Source organism: Drechmeria coniospora, chromosome 02, assembly GCF_001625195.1.
Source record: "Drechmeria coniospora strain ARSEF 6962 chromosome 02, whole genome shotgun sequence".
Classification (NCBI taxonomy): Eukaryota; Fungi; Ascomycota; class Sordariomycetes; order Hypocreales; family Ophiocordycipitaceae; genus Drechmeria; species Drechmeria coniospora.
In genome coordinates, this window is record NC_054390.1 from 8,812,984 (window position 1) to 8,833,072 (window position 20,089).

General features: G+C 53.9%; 6 protein-coding genes across 6 annotated transcripts; 3 read left to right on the top strand and 3 right to left on the bottom strand.

Moving 5' to 3' along the window:
- Positions 1 to 115: 115 nt before the first annotated feature.
- DCS_05538 (uncharacterized protein) lies at positions 116 to 653 on the top strand (the record flags this gene model as incomplete). The annotated part of the gene is made up of 2 exons (XM_040802840.1): positions 116 to 382; positions 432 to 653. The coding sequence occupies 2 exons, from the start codon at positions 116 to 118 to the stop codon at positions 651 to 653; spliced, it is 489 nt and encodes a 162-aa protein (XP_040657873.1).
- Positions 654 to 1,292: 639 nt separating this feature from the next.
- Positions 1,293 to 2,366, bottom strand: DCS_05539 (putative ubiquitin-conjugating enzyme protein; the record flags this gene model as incomplete). The annotated part of the gene is made up of 2 exons (XM_040802841.1): positions 1,293 to 2,221; positions 2,303 to 2,366. 2 exons carry the CDS (start codon positions 2,364 to 2,366, stop codon positions 1,293 to 1,295), a joined length of 993 nt encoding a protein of 330 aa, XP_040657874.1.
- Positions 2,367 to 4,032: 1,666 nt separating this feature from the next.
- On the bottom strand, positions 4,033 to 4,611 carry DCS_05540 (uncharacterized protein; the record flags this gene model as incomplete). The annotated part of the gene is made up of 1 exon (XM_040802842.1): positions 4,033 to 4,611. One exon carries the CDS (start codon positions 4,609 to 4,611, stop codon positions 4,033 to 4,035), a length of 579 nt encoding a protein of 192 aa, XP_040657875.1.
- Positions 4,612 to 6,368: 1,757 nt separating this feature from the next.
- On the top strand, positions 6,369 to 6,749 carry DCS_05541 (uncharacterized protein; the record flags this gene model as incomplete). The annotated part of the gene is made up of 1 exon (XM_040802843.1): positions 6,369 to 6,749. One exon carries the CDS (start codon positions 6,369 to 6,371, stop codon positions 6,747 to 6,749), a length of 381 nt encoding a protein of 126 aa, XP_040657876.1.
- A 3,089-nt stretch (positions 6,750 to 9,838) lies between these two features.
- DCS_05542 (uncharacterized protein) lies at positions 9,839 to 14,576 on the bottom strand (the record flags this gene model as incomplete). The annotated part of the gene is made up of 12 exons (XM_040802844.1): positions 9,839 to 10,122; positions 10,203 to 10,672; positions 10,736 to 10,968; positions 11,025 to 11,159; positions 11,218 to 11,300; positions 11,353 to 11,685; positions 11,740 to 11,893; positions 11,964 to 12,838; positions 12,903 to 13,034; positions 13,095 to 13,161; positions 13,214 to 14,377; positions 14,430 to 14,576. 12 exons carry the CDS (start codon positions 14,574 to 14,576, stop codon positions 9,839 to 9,841), a joined length of 4,077 nt encoding a protein of 1,358 aa, XP_040657877.1.
- A 1,394-nt stretch (positions 14,577 to 15,970) lies between these two features.
- Positions 15,971 to 17,503, top strand: DCS_05543 (nucleosome assembly protein; the record flags this gene model as incomplete). Its single annotated transcript, XM_040802845.1, has 5 exons — positions 15,971 to 16,014; positions 16,118 to 16,197; positions 16,269 to 16,988; positions 17,055 to 17,395; positions 17,453 to 17,503. 5 exons carry the CDS (start codon positions 15,971 to 15,973, stop codon positions 17,501 to 17,503), a joined length of 1,236 nt encoding a protein of 411 aa, XP_040657878.1.
- Positions 17,504 to 20,089: the final 2,586 nt, after the last annotated feature.

Genomic DNA, 20,089 nt, shown 5'->3' on the forward strand with positions numbered 1-20,089 from the left:
AGCAACGGCGCATCCCGGAGACGACGACGACAGTCCAACGTAGTCGTTCAGCTCGGCAGACTTCGACTCGAGCACGAAAAGGCAAGAGTGAGTGAGTGGTGAAGGTTGCCTCTCCATGAGCCGCATCGACAGCAACGAGGCCCGCGGTTGGCAGGGCTGCCCCTCGTCGACTTGCGAGGGCCTGACGCCAGAGGAAACATGCGAGCTGTGGAGGTGCATGCTGGAACTGCAGCAGCGGTACCGGTGCTACAACTCGACGAGGATTCATCTCGCGGCAGATGCTGGCGAGGACGGCATCCGTCTCATGCGTAAGCCGTCACCTCGGACGCGTGTCGAGCCTCCCAATAATAGTCTGCCATATATTGACGCGGAGCGGACCGGGGTCAGCAAACCCTTTCATCATTGATACGTTGAACGACTCCGTCAACCAGCTTCCCGACGAGGGCTGGCGGATGCTCCGTAAATATCTTCGACAGGATGCGAGGCCGAAGCCGGGACGCAAGCTCTTCGGGAAGCAGCAGCGCAGCAACGAGGCCCTGGTAAGCCGGTATGCGGCGAGCGAGGACCACACCGAAGTCGCCATGAACCGACGGCCAAGTTGCGACAGCGACACACCGGCAGGCGCGTGGGATCCCGTGCATGTTGGGCGATGAGGGAGATGGCACAGTGGCGAGATTGGACATGTGGTCGATGCCACAGTGAAACGGCCATCGGCGCTCTCGTTTTTTCGTTTTGGCTCCGTTAATTGTATTCCTTGGCAGTGCAAACTCGATACCCTATCATGCTCGATTTCATGAAATCAGTCACACATCAAGCTTCGCTCACGCTCGTGGTGCCGATGGCGCGGGAGCGATGGGCATCATGCGGAAGCGATGGGCATCATGTGGTGCCCTCGTTGGCCGAGTCTCCCGCGTCCCATGGCATTTCTTTCGTCTCCATATCCAGCAAGGTGGCACTTCCGTTGCCCGCAACTGCCGCTGCCGGTTTTCACGCATTCCGTATTTCACCGCCTAGTCCTCCTCATCACGTCCACAGTCGACGTCATGGCTTGCATGCTCCGTTCCGAGTGGGCATCTTTGCCAACGGACGCACGGTTGTCACGATCACGACGGACGCACGGCGGACGAAGCCTGAGTTTTCGCGTCCGCCGAGCCAGGTTGGTTCCGCACATCGTCCTCCTCGGGCCAAGAGTACTGCAGCAACAGCCACCAACGGCATGCATTGGCTTCCGAATGACGCGCGCGGTGCGTCAGTCTCGCCATCATGGGGCGAGTGCCGATGCTCGCTTGCCGTCAGATGCCAAGCAGGATCTTGAGAAGCAAGACGGTCAGGAGGGTACCCAGGACAACGATGGCCCTGTCGATCCACAAGGGTACGCCGTTTGGCTGGTTGGGGAGTGTCGGGTGGGGTTGCCGTTGAACCAAGGGGGTGGCCGGGGCGACGGATTGTCGGCGCGAGAGATGGGTGACTTGGTTCGTAACGACGGCCGACTGGGGAGGCGGCGCGGCGTACTGCAGAGAGTCTCTCCTCGGCGAGATGGGTGTCGTCGCCACAAATCCCTCGGCGAGCTCGGCGGCGGCGTCCGAATGGTCATTCTTGACGGCGGACGCGGCTTTCTTGGCCTCCATCTCGTCCTTGAAACCCATGCGCAGGTCATGGGGCACCTCGACATCCGCGGCCGCCGACGAGCTCTCCTGGGCCCGCTTCTCGGACTCGGCGATGATGTCGGCGTTGGTGCGGCCACAGGTCGAGCACCTGAAGGCGGTCGACTCCTGGGCGAAGCGGCGGCGGACGGAGTCGGGCGACTCGAGCCCGCCAAGCTGGCCGCGTGCGCTCGTCTCCATAAAGCTCCGCAGACTGCAAGGCAAGGAGATGTCGTCAGCAAAGTCCTCGGCGTCTGCGCGGGGTACACGGGTGACGTACGCCACTATGGCGGTGCGGATGCCCCAGGCGGGCTGCCACGTTTCCTCGTGGTGACCGCTGATGCTCAGACAAATTTCACGGTTGGCCTCGAAGCGCCCGTTGGGCGTGGTGAAGCGGAAGCTCGGGGGTCGCAGCGGATAGGTGGACGGAAGGATGATGCGGCCGTGGTAGATGCCTTGGCTGAAGGCAGAGTTGGGCGGGCCGCGGAGGGTAAAGTGCCACTCGAAGAGGTCCGACTCGAGCGGTTCGGCGACGTAGTCTGCCGACGGCGAGCTGGAGATTTCGGCCGCCTCTCGGACTAGACGTACGCGGCTGTCTGTCAGTCCAGGGGAGGGGAGAGGGGGGAGGGGAGAGGGGATCTGATGGCGGCGAAACCTACGTATACGACGGATTGTGGGAGATTTGGAGCTAATCTGCGGCGTCGAGTTTGTTGCTGCCGCCATGTTTGCGGTATCGTCAACGAGGTAGGTGTATCTATCTGTGTCTGTATGCGTATCTTGATCTGAGCGGTGTGGAGGATGCCGTGTCTAATTCTCGTCGAGTCTTCGGTCTCGGGAACCGTTCTGCACAATGTTCATGCCGGGTCGATGACGCAATGACGGCCACGCATCCACTCGGAGCATTCGTATGTATAGGATAGGAAAAGCGCCGATGCACGAATTATGGCTTCAATATGAAGTAACAGAGCCCTGCCAGCGAGCTAGGTGTGCAGAGTTTACGCCGTCCGAGGTTGAGGTGTCAACGTGTCCAGACGATGGAAGAACGGTTGGATGTGGAAGGACAAATGCACCGGGCAGGCGCAAGTTGTGAATTTTAGTAAGCGAACTCCGCACCGCCATGGGTCGATGCAGCGGAGACGGAGGGTACGGTCTGCTAGGCCAATAGTTGGGCAATAGTACCGCCTTTCATTGGTTAGTGACGAGCAGTAACTAATAACTGCTGCTAGCAGCCGGCACTCCGAGCGGCAGCTTGCGATGTGCCGGCGAAACCGCGTGGCATTGGAGGGGCGAGGTAATAGTAATGGCGTGGTGCTAGTATTAGGAGGCAAATAGCGCCATGTTGATGCCTGTAACCATCTATCAGAAGTGCAACGTAGGTACATGTGCCCCCTGACGTAGGTGTAATACTTGCTGTACTAACAGAGTACATGTACTTAGTTGTACGTCAGGCGGCAAATCACAGGCGCTATTGGTGTGATGCATTAGTCCATTTCAGTAAGTACATGTACAACTACATACATTGCATGCACTTGTACTAAGGAGCGGAAGTAGATGTACACGGACCAAGTACATGTAGGTGCACGCAAATGTGCGATTGGTATTATTATTACGGAGTAATTACGGAGTAATTACGGAGTGCCCAGAGCAAACAAGTACTGTAACGACACAGAGTCCAAGTACTTACATGTACTTAGAGTAGTTGCCCATGTACTTACAGTAGTTGCCCATGTACTTACAGTAGTTACCCATGTACTTGCATGTACAGGACATGTATACACACACACATACATACATACATACATACATACATACATACATACATACATACACACACACATACATACATGTTAAGGCAGGGAATACGGCGTAAAACTCGCCGCAAATCATTACTTTATTCCTTGCACAACCATGACACCCGAGATGATGTCTTTGTGTATTACTCCGTACTGTGTACTTACTGTACGATGGTCTATCCGATGGAAAGGATGACCGTTACAGTGGAGTGAATGTAGTCACAGAGCACCCCGATACTACCCGGTAGTATTAGCTGTAGTCCAGCTACGGCAAGGCTGGCGACGATGCGATGTGGGATCCAAGATGGCAAAGCACAAGTACAAATACTTGTACTCGCTGTTCGTTCGTCCAAAAAGTCACGTGTGCATCAAAGACGCCAGTCCTTGTCAACGACTGGTACGGTTTTGGCACAGGCGGGAGTTCCCCCTGCCATGACAAACGTGCTTTTCACCTCACAGCCCTTCGTTGGTCCTCTACTCTGCACGTGTGGCATGAGCCTTGGGTCGGCACGGGAGCGATGCAAGCGAAATTGACGAGCTATTATTCTTGCATGATATCGTTTTCAACAGAACAACCCCCCTTCACCGACGTCGCCTCAGGCTTTTTCGCTCGAGTCTTTGCAATGTTCTGCCGCAAAGTCCTGCTTGATCTTCTCCAGGAGACGCAAGAGGACGGAAGTCTGCAGCGCCATCACATCACCTTGCACCATGGCGTTTATGGCCTCGGCAAGATTGGATAGTCGAGATGCAATGGTGTCAAGTGTCTCGCGGACTAATTGACAACTCCCATTCTTCTCGATGTCTGTCTTCATGCCGTCTAGTTTAGTCCGCAATATGGAAAATTCAATCTCAATGCCTATGGTGGGCCCCAGAAGGCCCGAGCGTTGCGTATTTGAATAACTGGCCGGGTCCTGTACTATTTCGGTCGAAGTTTTGATGGTTTTGGCGAGTCGATCCGAATCGGTGGCGAAAGTTTCCTTGTCGAAGGCTTCGTTCGTCTCGGTGAGGGACCGTGTCACGCGCCGTACTTGTAGCAGCGCCTGAGCGGCGGCCGGTTTACCATGGCCGGCAGTCTTGGCAAAATCTCCGAGTCTCTCGAAGCCGGGAATTCTTGCGACGTCGACAGCACTTGCGAGAGCGCAAGTGGCGCATAGAATGGTACCGATGAACTTCATTGTGGAGAGTGCCTATTTCAAACGAGTGCCCTGGGAGTGGAAAGGGGTTGCGAGTTGTATGTGAGGGCAACGGAGACATTGTCGGCGCACTCAACGCCATATTTATATGTTTTCGCTTGCGAGAACTCTCCTTGCTCCCGCCGTTGTTCTGTGGCCTTTGCGCTGCAGGTCCATGTATTACTTACGGTACAGGAAGCAAGGGCCGTAAAGGCAAGTGCATCTACACGTACAGTCAGTAAGTAGATTGTGAATCATGTCCATGTTTGCGGAGTTGTGTGTTGGGCACTGTCTCACAACGATCTCCATATAGTTAACCCGATTAGGAAATTGCAACATGGACTTTGAAGGTCTAGGCCAGGCCTAGGCCAGTCCTCGGCCTAGGTCTATTGGTTGAGGTATTACCGCGAGTCCGCATTATAGAACTCCAAACGTAACAAATAGCCATGGCACGCAATTCGTTACGCAATTCATGGTGAGTTGCTACTTTTTGTCGTAAAGAACACTGTTCTTCGCCCTTGCTGCATACCGTACTACTGTTGAGGCTGCCCGTGAAGAACTCCTCTCCGCCCCTTGGTTTACAGGCTCTTAATCGTGGCCTAGCCCGTACCGCGAATCATTTGAACGAGAACGAAATTTTGAAGTCACTGATTGGCCTTGTATTCAAGTGCCATCCCAGTCTAAATGATAACTGATAGCTGCTGTGACCAATGTCGGCGATACGACCAACATGGCGTGTCTGCCGCTGCTCAATGCTAACAGTACATGAATACTTGAGTACATCAGCCATTTGGATGTAGCGATATACGAAGCATGCAGACAACTATACTCTCAACAAGCACAACAAGCATTGTGGCACGAGAACAGACAACGAGAACACCATGCAGCTCTCTCATCTCGTGGAAGTGGGACTGACTATTGCGCCGCAACCTACTATAGGCCCATAAAAAGTGTCTCTGGGCTCTCAACTTTTGTCAACGTTGGGCTAGCAGTTGAAGACATACAGTACAGTAGAGTACTTGCATGTAAGTATGCAAGTGACAAAACATGGCCACGAAAAGTGATACGATGGCAGGGCAAGGGGATATTGCCAATACATGAGGAATTTTCATGTCAACCGTGAGAAAATAAAACGCGAGGGCACTCGACTCTAGCCGTAGTTCTGTAGTGAGTGCACTGCCCTTTCTGCCCTTATCGCAACATATCCGAGTCTTTACAATGCGAACGACACCGACACCTGCCAAAGGAGGATATTCGGTGTAGCAGAATTAGTACCAAGCCTCTCAGGAGCCATGCACAACATATGGAGAGCCGGCTCTTGCAACATGTTTTTCTTCTTTCTTTGGGCATGTGCTGGGAACCTCAGCGTGCGAGCGGCCCGCTCAGGCCAAAGCCTCGCACCACTCACTCCACCACTCCAAGCACAAGGTTTGGCTATCCGCCACCCGCCACGTCTTATGCGTCATAGCTCAGAAAGCCGGTGAAATTACGTCAGGCATGCTCATCTCGTCTATGAGGACGGACCTCACAGTGACGTGATACTGCATTCTTCCGTGAACGAAGGAGCCTGGGGCCTGCGTCGAGGGCTGTTTTGCCACCCAACCAGCCGTCGATTGTATTTAAAGAATCATTGGCCGGATCCCAAGTATGTTGTGCCAACAGCTACGAAACCAGTCAGCATCAGATTGTGCTGATCAAGCAATAACCAGAATCTCCAACATTGGCTCCGCAAATCTCCACGTTCTCCAACACGACAGCATATGGATTCAGCGACCCCCACGAGGGCAATTTCCTGTTCCATCATGGAGGAGGAGGATGGGAGCAAGACCGTCTCCATCCTGCCCCGCCCTGTTCTGAATACACCGAATGATGATGTTTTCGGCCCGTTGGATTCTACCGGTGGCAGCCAGTCTGCCGGATTCCAATTCATCTGGCCAGTTGTTGTGCAACCGAATGACCAGCCCCCGGCACAAACGTCAACTGCCATGTCGGTGCCTGCTACACCAGCCGTGGAGCCGCCATCTGCCACCCAGATTGGAGTCGGCAACCACGAAAGCCCGCCAGACAGCGGTAATTTGCTCGACGCCCTCGATTCTAACCAGCCGGTGGGCACCGCCAGAACAACAAATGGCCTTCCTTGACATTATGTGGCTCAGCCATCTCAACACCGTCAACAAACGTTGCTTGAGATCCAGGTGGGCCATGCAAATCTCCGTTTGCGAATGAATGGGGCCCGTACATGGCATGCGTTGTACGGCCAAGCTGCCAAGATGCACAGCAACTCAATGCGATATGATAGGGCAGCTCGAAACAGTTTCGCCGCTACCTCACAGTTTGGTTGCCCAACATCTTGGTTCCCAAGGAAAAAATAAAAGAAGAAGAAAGAGGATAAGCGTTGTGGGCTGGTACTGACATTGTCGGTCGCATGAGGTGTAGGGGGCAGCTAACAGCAAAGTAGCTCGACAATTCCGAGAGGAATAACAATATGATGTGACTGAATGCAACAGCATGTATGAGTTTGCATTAGAAAACGTGACGCCGTAAGTGACATTCTTTTTGTCTACCTGTGTTGATGCGGCCTGCTGTGTTCTATCACAAGGGTTAGGTTCAGGGTGTTAGCTGGCAACAACACAATCTCTTCAAAGTAGAAAGTGTCATCTGCGGATTGCTGGACCGCTGGCGACAACCAATCCGTCCGATATGCCACAAATTATTGCCAGCCAAAATATTACGTCAAGTATAACCCGAGTCGTTTTATTTTTTTGCAATCGAATCGTATGTTTTTTTCGGGGTAGAGGGGATATGGGCGGGGGGGGGGGGGGAGGGGGAGGGGCGCTTTTGTTCTAGAATGCTTTAAGTACAAGTACGAGCAAGTGGCTTGTTTGTGCATTTATGCTGCTTTGTGTTGATTGTTGGGTTGTTTGGTTGTCTCGTTGTTTCGCTCATGTTGCTATGCGGAGCTTTATGCAGGATGAATCAATACGGCCAATCCATCATAACGTATTATGTATACAGTATGTTGTTCGAAGCATTCTGACCATGCGATAACAGCAGGCTGTCGTAATTTCAAGTGCACGGCACGAGCTGACTAAAGCTGGCACATCGTCAGCATAGTACCCCGCGAATACAGGTGTGTCCAATGTTGTTTGACGCAAGATTGGCTTGTGAACTTGATGGTCTATGCTCGTGAATGGTTCCTTAATTGCCGCAGTTGCTGCCGTTCGCTGGCGCGTTTTCGCGGAATGCTAGTACTGCGGATTGGTTATTCACAGCCTATTGCTCAGTCATGATAAAGACCAGGTGCTTGCCGGCCAACTTGAATACTGAGAGGCGTACAGTAGTATGATGGTATTGTGGCATGGCCCAAATCAATTGCTGGTCCGCCGAGGTCGGGTTCCAAACATATCACTAGAATTCCAGAGACAATCTGTACGTTACCTAGGCTTCTTGACTCCTTGTCCCGCGGGGAGATTCGTGGGATTGCCCTTTATGGCGAATGCGTACGATACCAGGATGATTGAGACAGGGAGGAGTTGCCATGCTGGACGATCCGTCAGTTCATGAACCCTGCACCAAAGAAGAAACATGTAATACCAAATACACCGTCATGGACACTACAGTATGTATTATAGCACTAAGTACTCCGTATTCGCCAGTAGTGAATAAGGCAGTATAGGCAGTTAGTAGTGTATTATGACATGCACAAATGCACTACAGAGCGCTCCAATACATGCATGTAGACGGCATGTAGACGATTCCTTGGTAGGATTACCCCAAGTACAGTAAGTACGTACCTGCTGTGCTGCAGCGTACAGTAAGTACCTATGTAATACTGCAAAAGTGCACGCTGCGCTCCGTCCTTGTTCCTCCGTATTAAATGCTCAAGTATGTACTTATACTTGTTCACCTACTCCGTCCAAGCAAGTACACTGTACTCTGTATACAAGTGGAAATCAGTATACTGTAACAAGTACTCCGTACTTGCTTACTTCTACTTACTGCACACTTGCACATTTGGATATGCGGCCCCACTCCTCCTAGGTCCTCAGCGCTTGACCTTAGTCAGCGATCAATTCTCCAATCCGCTTCCTCACAAGTCGCAACTCATCGACAGCATCATCACGAACACGGCTGGCTCCTGGCAATCAGGTTAGGTCTCCTCCCGCGGAAAGCTCTACAAGCCGCCTCCCCAACACGGAAGCCTTTGTCAAAGTAGCCAAAGCTGACAACGGACATTCATTCAGCGCATCCTCTGCTCCAGGCACGCCAAACGCATCTCTACCTTCCTCCACATCGACTTCATATTCCGCCTGCCATGGGTCCCCCGAGACCTCCTGTGCCGCATGTGGCTCCGATATACCGATTGACCGCGACTGCTCTCGGTGCCGGCATGTGGTTTTGGGTGAGTTAGCATCCTCTCGACGTGAGAACGGGACGCAAACGGGCAGTGCTGACGGGAGAATGTAGCTGATGTACAGAGCCAAGAAGGACGGTACGGATTCAGTCCCTCGATCATAAAGTCTCGACCGCTTGCCTTTCCCAGCTAACTCTCATTTGCTCCTATTCAGGCCCTGTCTTGATGGGTTGGAAACACCCCTGGGACCACTGAACGACGGGACGACATTCATGCCCGGGACGGATCCAGTTGGCGATGCGTCAGCGGCTGTATCTCTACGTGTCAAATATAGCACCGGTACTTCTCAGCCTCCCCTGCCCAGATGCTCCTGGAACAGATTTCGGCATCTTCGTGCGCAAACCGTTTGATGCCGCCGTGTAGAAAACTGTCACCGATTGTACCGCGTCGCACCAGCCGTATCGTCTGTCTTCACTCAGTGCAACAGGTGCGACGTATGCTCGTGTCTCGTTCCATGACATAGACGACTGCCAGCACTCCGTCGCCAGTGACGACTCAGGATTCGGGTGCCGCGCCGAATCGAAGCAAGTACAGCCATTCGTATGACCTCATGGACAGGGGTGTCGAGGTGGAACCAAAGACGCGTTCGACCAGACGCCAAGTGTCACCACCGAGTGCTCAAATTCGTGTTCTGATGCAAAGTCGACCATTGCCTCTCCCCAGCATCGAGGGACCGCCAAAATGACCTCTTGCCCCGAAGCACCATTCCGTCCATACCCGGTAGTTTGGCGATGTAGCCATGCGTCATCGGCTCATCATCTCATCTACTCGTACATTCGCAGCCATCAACGTCCTGTTTTGCACCCAGCAGATCTATCAGTTCCACATCCCCTCTCGAATAATCTTGTACGCTTTGCGCTTTTTGGACCGTCCTGTGATCCGTTCTCTTGCAACGGCCAAGAATCTCGCGAGCCCCACGGCGAGATACTTGTCGAATATCCACGCCATCATCAAATACATAACCCCCAGCTCCGCAAGGAACAGCTTGTAATCCCAGCTCATTCGCGTCAGCTGCATCAGTTTCATGAGCCCATGTGCTGGAGCCAGCAGCATGTATAGCGTCGCCGCCGACGTCAGAGCAATCGTTGCCATAAACGGCCCTTTTCATCCCGTTAGCCTTCCCCTCTTCGCCCTTCAAACTCGCCCAAGTAACGGGGTAGTCCACCGCGGATGCACGTACAGTTGTAAAAGATGCTCTGCCTAAACGGCGGTCCAGCATTGAGCAGCACGCCGGACAGGACGTATTCGAAGCACGATACCAAGAACAGCGCCGTATTTTCCGAGTTTTTGATGCTTGATTCATCATGCTTCAGCTTCGGCGGAATGTACCACTCCTGCTCTCGGACCGTCACGTACGCCACGCTCTGTATGAAGATGCAGACGCACATGAGACCCAGGAGCGGCGTCAAGACCTTCAACGATACGAGGTCCGCCGTTGGTCGCTTCCGACAAAGAGCCGGCGATGGCCCCGTCCAACCCATGAAAACGGCAATGGGTAAGATGAGGACGAGGTCTATGAAGAGGAACTGGAAGTCTCCCAGATTCGACGCCTTGGCGTACAGGAAACTGACGGATGTGAACTGAATCGACGAGTACAGGCTCATGTACTTGAAGCAGCTGAAACTCGTCACCAGCGCCGCCCTCCCTTCCCTGCCATCGATGCGAGTCAGCGGCGAGCAGGTCTAGGTCTGGCCATGCAGGGCCATCGCTTACCTGATGACTTCCAGGACGCAGCGGATGTCAAACACTCTCGAGGTAAAGGGGGCGGCGACGGACGCCTCGGCCTCGGACAGCGATATTCCCACATCGGCTGCTTTCAACGCCCCGCAATCGTTGGCTCCGTCGCCGCAGAACCCGCAGCAGTAGTCTATGCTCTGCAGCTTCTCTACCAATTCGTGCTTTTCGTCGGGGGACATCCTTGCAAAAATCTTGCCGAGAACGAGCATCTGCACGCAGACTTAGGCTTGGGCGTCAAACGACGTGGTGACCAAATTCGACCTACCCTTTGCAAGACTTCAGGAGACGCATAATCAACAATCCACCGAAATACGTCTCCGCTCACGGCGAGAGAGTAGTATCGGAGATTAGAGATGTCGAAAGGGAGCGAGACGTCACCCTCCGGTGGGGCGGGTCGAGGCTTTCCATTCTTGTCAGAGCGGCCCCCATCTCCGGCGAAGATTGTGCGAGAGGCTTACCAGCAACGTGGTGTTGTCAAGGCTATAAATGCTGTTGTCGATGCTCTCCCACTGCAACTCGGCAGTTGGATCACGAGCATCCCCTACTTGTCGTCAGCCATCGAGTCGTCGCAGCGTGACTGACAAGCCACCTACCCCGGACAAAACGAGGAACGAAACAGTGGGTATGGCGATCGACAAGGCCGCACTCTCGCGCAACGCTGATGGCAGTCAAAATATTGTCTCCCGTCACCATCACGGTGCCGATGTTGGAGTCGCGAAGCTCCTTCAGCACGCCGGCCGACGCCGGTTTCAGCTTGTTCTCGAAGATGATGAAGCCAACAAAGTCGAGGCCGCTCTCGACCTCGGACCTCGACATCTTCTGCGCCCTGACCCAGCTGAGTCTTGAAAGATGGCGCGTCGCACAGCCAATGACGCGGTATCCTTTATGGGTATAGAACGACAAGAGCTCGTCATAGTCGCTCGGAACTGAACCAAATTAGCCACCCTGGAAGCGGGCAGAAAATGGGCAACATCACCTACTGCTTTCTTCGCGACAAATCTCTCGCATGGCCTCCGGCGCTCCCTTGACAAAGATGTCACCGCTCTTTCGTCCAAAGTGGCGCACGATGACGCTTGCGCGTCGTAGTTGCGAGACAAACTCAAACGACTTCAGCACGCCGAGCTCAAGAGACCCCTAGTGAATGTGTCAGCACCGCAAGAGACGACGGGCAGCCGGAGATGGATGGTCGGGAGGAACTTCGCACATCGATTGGGCGCGCAATCGAAGGGGCCAGGCCGCCTTGCTCGCCATCCTCGGCCTCTCCCATCCTTTGCTCTCCCTCTTCAAAAGTCCAATTCGTAAAAGCGAACATCTTGACGTCCAACGGGTCGCCAACCAGCTCCCCATCCACGGAACGCAGAGAATGGCAGGTTGCCATTGTGTAAAGCGCTGCATGCAAGGAACTCGGTCCCTTGGATCCTGCAGCAACTCCCGGCGTGACTCGAGGTGCTACCGAAATGATGTCACCAAATTTGTGCGTATCCGCCGAAGCTACGCGGATGCCGAGGACGTCGAGCCCGTCTTCGGTTATTGTGCCCGTCTTGTCAAAGCACATGATATCCAACTTGCCACCGACGTTGACTCTCTGCGGGCTGATGCAGAATATATTCTTGCGTTTTAGGCGGGAGAGGGCGAAGTTGGTGCCAATGGTTAATGTTGCGGGGAGAGCGGGCGGAACGACGATGGTTATGAGGTCCAGGGCTCGAACAATAATCAGATGCCACGCGAGCTTGAGTCGCAAGAAATTGATAAACGAGGCGACGAAACCGAGTATCGCGACCATGGCCATGACGCTTATGTACCTGAACGAATCGCGATAGAACTTGAAGCCGGAGGGTTTTGGGAACAGCATCGATCGGACAAGTGCACCTTTGGTGGTGTTAAAGCCGGTCCGGACGACGAGTGCGAGGGCTGCAGCATCGCCATCTTGGTCTTCCTGTGGTCGTCGTGCGCGAATGATCTTGGTGCCGCAGAACAAGAAATGTCTTGCCGTTTCGGCCGATACAGACGCTGCTCCCAAATCCATGGCCTCGAGCGTTTCATCGGTAGCGGGAAGCTTCGATACCGGAACGGACTCGCCTGGAACCGGTCAGTGACTGACGAGCAATTCCGTCGCCAGCAATGACGAGCAGCGAACGCTTACCAGTTAGCATGCTTTCATTAACAATGCAGTCACCGCTCAGCAGAATACTGTCGCTTGGGAATTGCGACAAATTTGGGTCGCTCAATTCGTAAATGTCGCCAGGAACGAGGTCGCTGGATGAGACATATTTCCCTGACACGCGGGGTCAGCACGTCAGCATCAGAACGATGGCAAGGACGTCGAAATGCGTACAAAAGCCATCCTGAAGAACTCTGACGTCGCACTCAAACCGGGATATTTCACGCAGACGATTCATGGTCTGCATGCTCGACTCAGCAAACACGGTCCGAGCAGAAGGATGTCAGACTCACCGCGCGCGTTTCGAGCAGCGTGGCCATGATGCTGCCGACCGAGATGACAAAAATACAGGCTGCATAGTAGTAGTAAGAATCCACAGACCACAAGACTAGACTGGCTATCTGGAAGATGTAAAACGGATGCAGCACCTGAGACGGCACCGGTAAGCATGAATCAGCGGCAAGGTGGCCAGCGATTTCGTCGAGCTTCGGGAGGAAACCTACTTCGTCAACAAGTAGCTGTCCTATTGGCTTCTGCTCAATGTCGATGAGATTGCTTCCGAAGATGACCTCCCGGGTCATCTTTTCGTCACTATCAAGACCGGATCGCACCATACGAACATCGGTCCATTCGGGGTCCTTCCAGCCGGCGGATAAGACGAATTTGTCCTTGAGGGGGTGGAATAAGAGGCGGACGTAACGATAGTCTAGGGATCGAAGATGATCCATCAATGGGTCGCTTTCCTCGTCCAGTGCGTACGAGTACATCTTGTTTGGCAGTCCAAACACCGAGGAAACTGGCTGATTGAACGGCTGCGCCCTGACGAGCATGATGGCCAGCTCTCCCCACTGGTTCTCGACGACGACCCAATCGCAGTCTCTCAAAGGACATGGCCGACCGACAACGGCCACATACAATCGCGGAAGCCAGCGGAACAGCAGGAATGCCAAACCAAGGGTGAGAATGCAAAGAAGGAGATGGGCGGCGTAGCCGGCGGAACTGGTGCGAAAGCCGGCAATGACAATGGTCAGATCCTCGTTTGCCATGTAAATCTTTTGCGTCGTACGTCCATCTCGGCGCGAGCTTGCCGCCGTGCCAGTGCTGTCGCGCCGAAGAAGCCGGGCGTGGACGGAAGCGCGGGAGTGAGTGGAGGAGCAGCGACGGAGTAGATACTCATCGCCGGCACCCGGATATTCGTTGACTTCAGAATCGTCGTCATCGTCCACAACGCTGAACTCGAAATCGCCCACGTCGCCCACGTCACTGATGCTGCGTCTTGAGTAGCTGTCGCTCATGCTTGGCCTACGCAGATCATCGGCGTGATTATGCGCGTCAGGAGACGGCTCTTGATCCTCCTCGTAGTACGTAAAGCTAGCCGTCGAATCGGCACGGGTTCGGCGGTGGGAGAAAGCCGAGACGCTGGTCGGCAAGCTCTCAGCAACAGGGCCGGCGTACAACTGCGTGGGCCGTCAGCACTGGGACCAAGGGGGGACGCAGGAGGCGACGCACCTCCTCGTGAGCCATCTCCACATTCTCAAATATGCTGGAGCTGCTCTGATTCGAGTTGAGGCGGTAGAGGGTCGCTTGAGGGTTACGATCGGCCACGGGCTGGGCCTCGCGAGGACGACCCCTCGAGGAATGACCGACGTTCTCCATGGCCGATGTCTACCAAACGAAGGGCCTCATGGCGGACGCGGGGAGGAATTTTAGATTTCCATTGATTGTCAAAAGCAGGCCGTATGATCGAATGCGATGATTACGGAGCAGAGCTTGAACTGTTCGAGTCTCCGTGTGCATGTAGTGACCAAATAATAATACCTGGTAGTCAGTCTCATTCAGTTGGCATCGATAGCGGACTCTCGGACGGGTTAAGCGCCGTTGGCAGCATATTACATAAGCTGCCTCGGCTGTTGTGCTCGAGGACTTTAGGTTAGTACTTACTGTACTCGGTACTCACGTACAAATATTTGTATACTGTACATAGGTACTGTATGTGCATGTACTCGCAGCAGAGGACTACAGGTACTTACTGTACGTACGTACATGGACTTGTATGCTGTAAGTACGCACGTATACAGTACAAGTAGGTGTCTTGGATGCATACTACCTAGTACTTAATTACCTGTTGGTAAGTATTAACTCACACAGGTAGGTACAGTAAGTACAGCATACGGAGTACATACAATACTTGTAGTTGTAGAACAGTATCACGGAGTGTACTTACTCAATACCTAGTACTAAGGTAATAGTTGTACTCCGTACTCCGTAATATGTGAAAAAGTTCGTAAACTTGGACGGAGTAGTACTGTAGTTGGTGTACATGTAATCAAGTACAACCAAGTACATGTACATGTATCCGTACATTTTCTTGCAAGTTCTCCGTACTATCCGGAGTACTTACTTACTAAATGGTTGTACTTGTACTGTACGCGTACCCCTACCCAAGGACGTTTCTCGAACACGGCGCACAGTGCGTACAACGATCAATGGAATTAGCGCCTGGGGTCGGCTAATCCCACTGAAATGCACCCTGATTCTAGCTGTGCTGTTGGCGCCATCGACGAACACCGGCCTTCTGGGCACAACCTTCCTGCATGGCTAGCGGCCGGAGGGTACCCAATTTCCGGACGGCAGCGCGTCGAACAACGCATAATACCGTTCGAGTGCACTATTTGCACCGTCCTCCTCGCTGGCCCCTACCCCGGCCCCAACAAAGCTGGGGCTGCACGCAGTGGGCCAAAAGATTTTTTCCCCACGACGTCGCCACCGCTCTCTCTGCCTGCCTGTTCATTCTGGCTCCGGCCATTGCGAACGAATTGCCTGCCCATCTCGCCCGCATCGGCGACTCTGGTTGCGACCCCACCGCGTTTTGGCCAAACATCAAAAACAGCCGTCTCATTGTCTTTCTCTCCCTTCCTCCTCCTCATCCAACCATCCATCCATCCACCTATCACCATCCCCGGCATTCCCATCCGCCTCCTCTCTCGTCCTGCAACGGCGTGCTTGTGCATCAATTTTGCCATCTACCAGCAAGCAGACGAGCAAGCACAATGGCCGAGCCCATTCGTAGCAAGCGACCCGACGTGACGGCTCCGTAGGCTTTCCCCTCCCTCCCTCCCTTTGGCCCCGCCATTCCCTTCTCCCCCTCGGCGGCGGCCTCGACGACATGACATGCTGATGACGCCGGCCTCCTCTAGCACGCCGCAGAACACGCCCGCGAGCAATGCGCCCATCTCCTCGCACGCCCAACAGCCTGGCGTCGCCAGCATCATGGAGGGTGAGTTTTCGGGTCCCGTCGCCACCCGCCTCGGCGGCCCTCGTTCGCTGACGCCCCTCCCCTCGGCCTAGAGGACATGGACCGTGCCGCCGCGGCCTCCATCTTTGCCCAGAACCCCAAGCTCGTCCAGATGATACAGGGCCGGCTCGGGTCCCTCATCGGCCGCTCCTCGGGCTACATCGAGTCCCTTCCGACGCCGGTCCGCCGCCGGGTTGCCGGTCTCAAAGGCATCCAGAAGGACCACTCCAAGCTCGAGGCGGAATTCCAGGAGGAGGTGCTCCAGCTGGAGAAGAAGTACTTTGCCAAGTTCACGCCTCTGTACGAGAAGCGGTCCGACATCATCAACGGCAAGGTGGAGCCGACCGAGGACGAGGTCAAGGCTGGCGATGACGAGGAGCAGCTGCTCGGCGCCGAGGGTGCCCCTTCCGAGAGCGCCCCCAAGCAGCCGGACATGGCGGAGAACGTGCCCGGCATCCCCGAGTTCTGGCTGTCGGCCATGAAGAATCAGATGACGCTCGCCGAGATGATCACGGACCGCGACGAGGCGGCCCTCAAGCACCTCGTCGACGTTCGCATGGAGTACCTCGACAAGCCCGGCTTCCGCCTCCTCTTCGAGTTCGGCACCAACGAATTCTTCTCCAACAAGATCATCACCAAGACGTACTTTTACCAGACCGAGAGCGGCTACGGCGGCGACTTCATCTACGACCACGCCGAAGGCGACAAGATCGAGTGGTTCCCCGGCAAGGATCTCACGGTCCGCGTCGAGTCCAAGAAGCAGAGGAATAAGAGTAAGTGCCGCCGATGGTGCCGCGGGTCCGGCCGAGGTGACGGTGCTGACGAGCGAGCCCCCGCAGCCACGAAGCAGACGCGCATCGTGAAGAAGACGGTCCCCACCGAGTCCTTCTTCAACTTCTTCTCGCCGCCCAAGGCGCCCACCGACGACGAGGACGAGGCCGACGAGGACGACGATATGGCTTCGGACATTGAGGAACGTCTCGAGCTCGACTACCAGCTCGGCGAGGACATCAAGGAGAAGTTGATCCCTCGTGCCGTCGACTGGTTCACGGGCGAGGCTCTCGCCTTTGAGGAGATTGACGACGAAGACCTCGAGGCTGGCGATTTCGAAGACGTGGAGGATGACGACGAGGACGACATGAGCGAGGACCACGACGAAGAGGACGAGTCGGACGAGGATGTGAGTACGGCGATGAAGATGGCGCCATGACGGAAGCTAACCCAGCCACCCCCTCAGGACGACTCAGGAAAGCCCAAGCAGGAGGCGGCAGAGTGCAAGCAGAGCTGAGCGCGAGGGTCGTGAGAGGGCGGCACGGGCCACAAGGTAGGCCGACGGCGAGAGCGGGATCCTTTGTCGCGCCAAGCAGAAGGGAAAGAATGAATGCAATTGGGGGGACGGCAGCGGACGATGGAGAGGAGAGCGGTCGGCGAGATGGGGGCTCTGGATCTATTTGATAGAACATGCAAGGGCGTATGCGGATCGGCATACAGTATTCATATCGTGTTTTCTTTCTCTTTGCCCTCGAGCCACAGTAAAAACGGCGTAATACTCAATCAACCTAGCTAGATACCTTTGTCAGAACGGTTCGCAGATGATGAGCAGAAATGTCTGGCACGCCGTCGAAAGGGTACGCCAACCATTGCACGGAGAGGAGATGCTGCCGGCCAAGTGTGTGCTTGGTTGTCGTCCCAATCTCCATTGATGTCCCATTCACACAAGCAGTATTACTACGTACATGTACTCCGTACAGTAAGTATTACTCCCGGGTCTCGTCGAATATCGGGACGCTGGGTGACGTTTTGGGGTTGGGGGATGCGCATTGCGACCCGCCAGCAGAATAGACTAGCGAGTTTTGTTGCTCTTGGTTTTTTCGCGACGAAAAGAAAAGGTTTTCAGCGAGTCATGACGCCGATGACCAAGCAATCACAGTGCGCAGCGACGGAACTACCCACATGAGCGATAACGGTCAAACAGTAAGTAGAGGTTGTGTTTGCGTCACCCTTACAATCAAAGTTGCACCATCTCTTGGTTCCTGAAACGACAAGCACAGTACTCACGCTCGGGCATGGTGAGTTTACCGCTTTCTCCTGTGCAAGATTCTATAACCCCAGTTCTCAATCAGAGTGCTTGTAGATACGGAGAGAGTTGAACTGGTACCTACATACTACAGTTCTTATCAATACTACAAGATACAAGGTACCTACTAGGTAATTAGGCACTACCTCAGGTAGGTACTAACTGTAGGAGTTGCGCACTTAGTAATAGACCCTGCGCCCGGGAAGCACAGGCGGGTGTGCAGTGTACCTAGTAAGTTGGTGTGCCCAGTGCAAGTAAGCACATAATACGGAGTACGTAGTACATACTCCGTACTTGTATTAGTACGGAGTTCTTACGGAGTACTGCAGGCACTTGGCTCCTAGATACTTAGTAAGTAAGTACTTACAGTACTGCACAGTAAGTGCGCACAAGTCTGCACGTACCCTAGTAATACCTAGTGCCTAAGTATGTGTACTTGCTGCACTCTGTACTGTACATGTAATTACTGTACAGGAACTCCAGGTATAGGTACTCCGCATGAGTACCTAGGTACCTAGCATACGAGCACTGTAGCAGGTGTTCTTGTGCAAGTACTATAGAGTAGTTCTCGACTTGTCAGTCGTCATTTGTAAATTAGTAGACCGCAGTTACCCCATACCCGTAATACTTGCTGAGGTAGTATTGTGGTGAACCAGACAAGTACCGGTCAGGTCAGTGTGGCGTGGTCAGACGGGAAACCCGCGGGACGGGCATGCAGCGGTGCGGGTTGCAACAGCGGCATCCCAGCCCAGACCCTCTCATCAAAGAAGTTCTCAGTACGGAGTACAGAGTATTATGGAGTACTGTAAGTACACCTACTCCGTATATCTGCACAAACTCCATACCTTGATGTGTCCCGCGGCTACACCTCGTGTGTCCACCTATTTGCTCAAAAATGTTCTCGTCTCACATTCTCTACCCGGAGTAAGTACATACGGAGAAGTTGTCCTGTAAGTACTTGTACATGCACACTACGGAGTACTTGACAGCAACGTTCATCTCGTATCGTGCATCAACTCGTATCGTGGCTCACTATAATACACCCTACCACTGGGTGCGCGAAATCTGTCGTCATTTTCGGCCCATCCAGGTGCCCTAGGACTCCCTCGAACGCCTTCATCACTAGGATTTGAGCAATTACTTGTCCTCACACATCTCCATGGACATGAGTTAATGCATCTACTCGACTGCAAGTAAACAAGTAGGGTATCTGCCGTCTCTAAGTACTTGTACTCCGTACAGCTACTTGTATTAGTGTGCGTACATGTACACCTCTCTCAGCGTCCCCAACACAGTGTTTATCCTAAAGTGCCAGCTGGGGAGGATCATATCCAGAGTGACGGTTGGTAGCTGGCAAATGCATTGACGGCTACAGTGAATCCTGTCAACGACATTTTGAAAATAACAGCGACTGAACCAAGACGTTCTATTGCAGCAACAGCACGTCCGAGTACTGCCATCTCGCACCAGCAAATCATTGTGTGAGCCTTCATGGTATTAATACCGCTTTTTTCCTCGCACAGTTCAAATCACAACTGCACGGTACGAACCTGGCTCCACATCCGGTATTATTTGTGGGGACCCTAGGCACCTGCAACTAGTTGTACTCTCGTACCCACCCAGCTGCTGTACAAGTACATGTACAATAGTTCGCGGCAGGTAACAAGTTCTCCGTAAGTACTAGGGTACTATCACATGTACATCTATGCACTCGTGGCAAGATGACAATTACTTGCGAACAGACCTATATCCAAGGTACCTAGTACGCCCAAGGTACCGGGCACCTACAAGTACGGT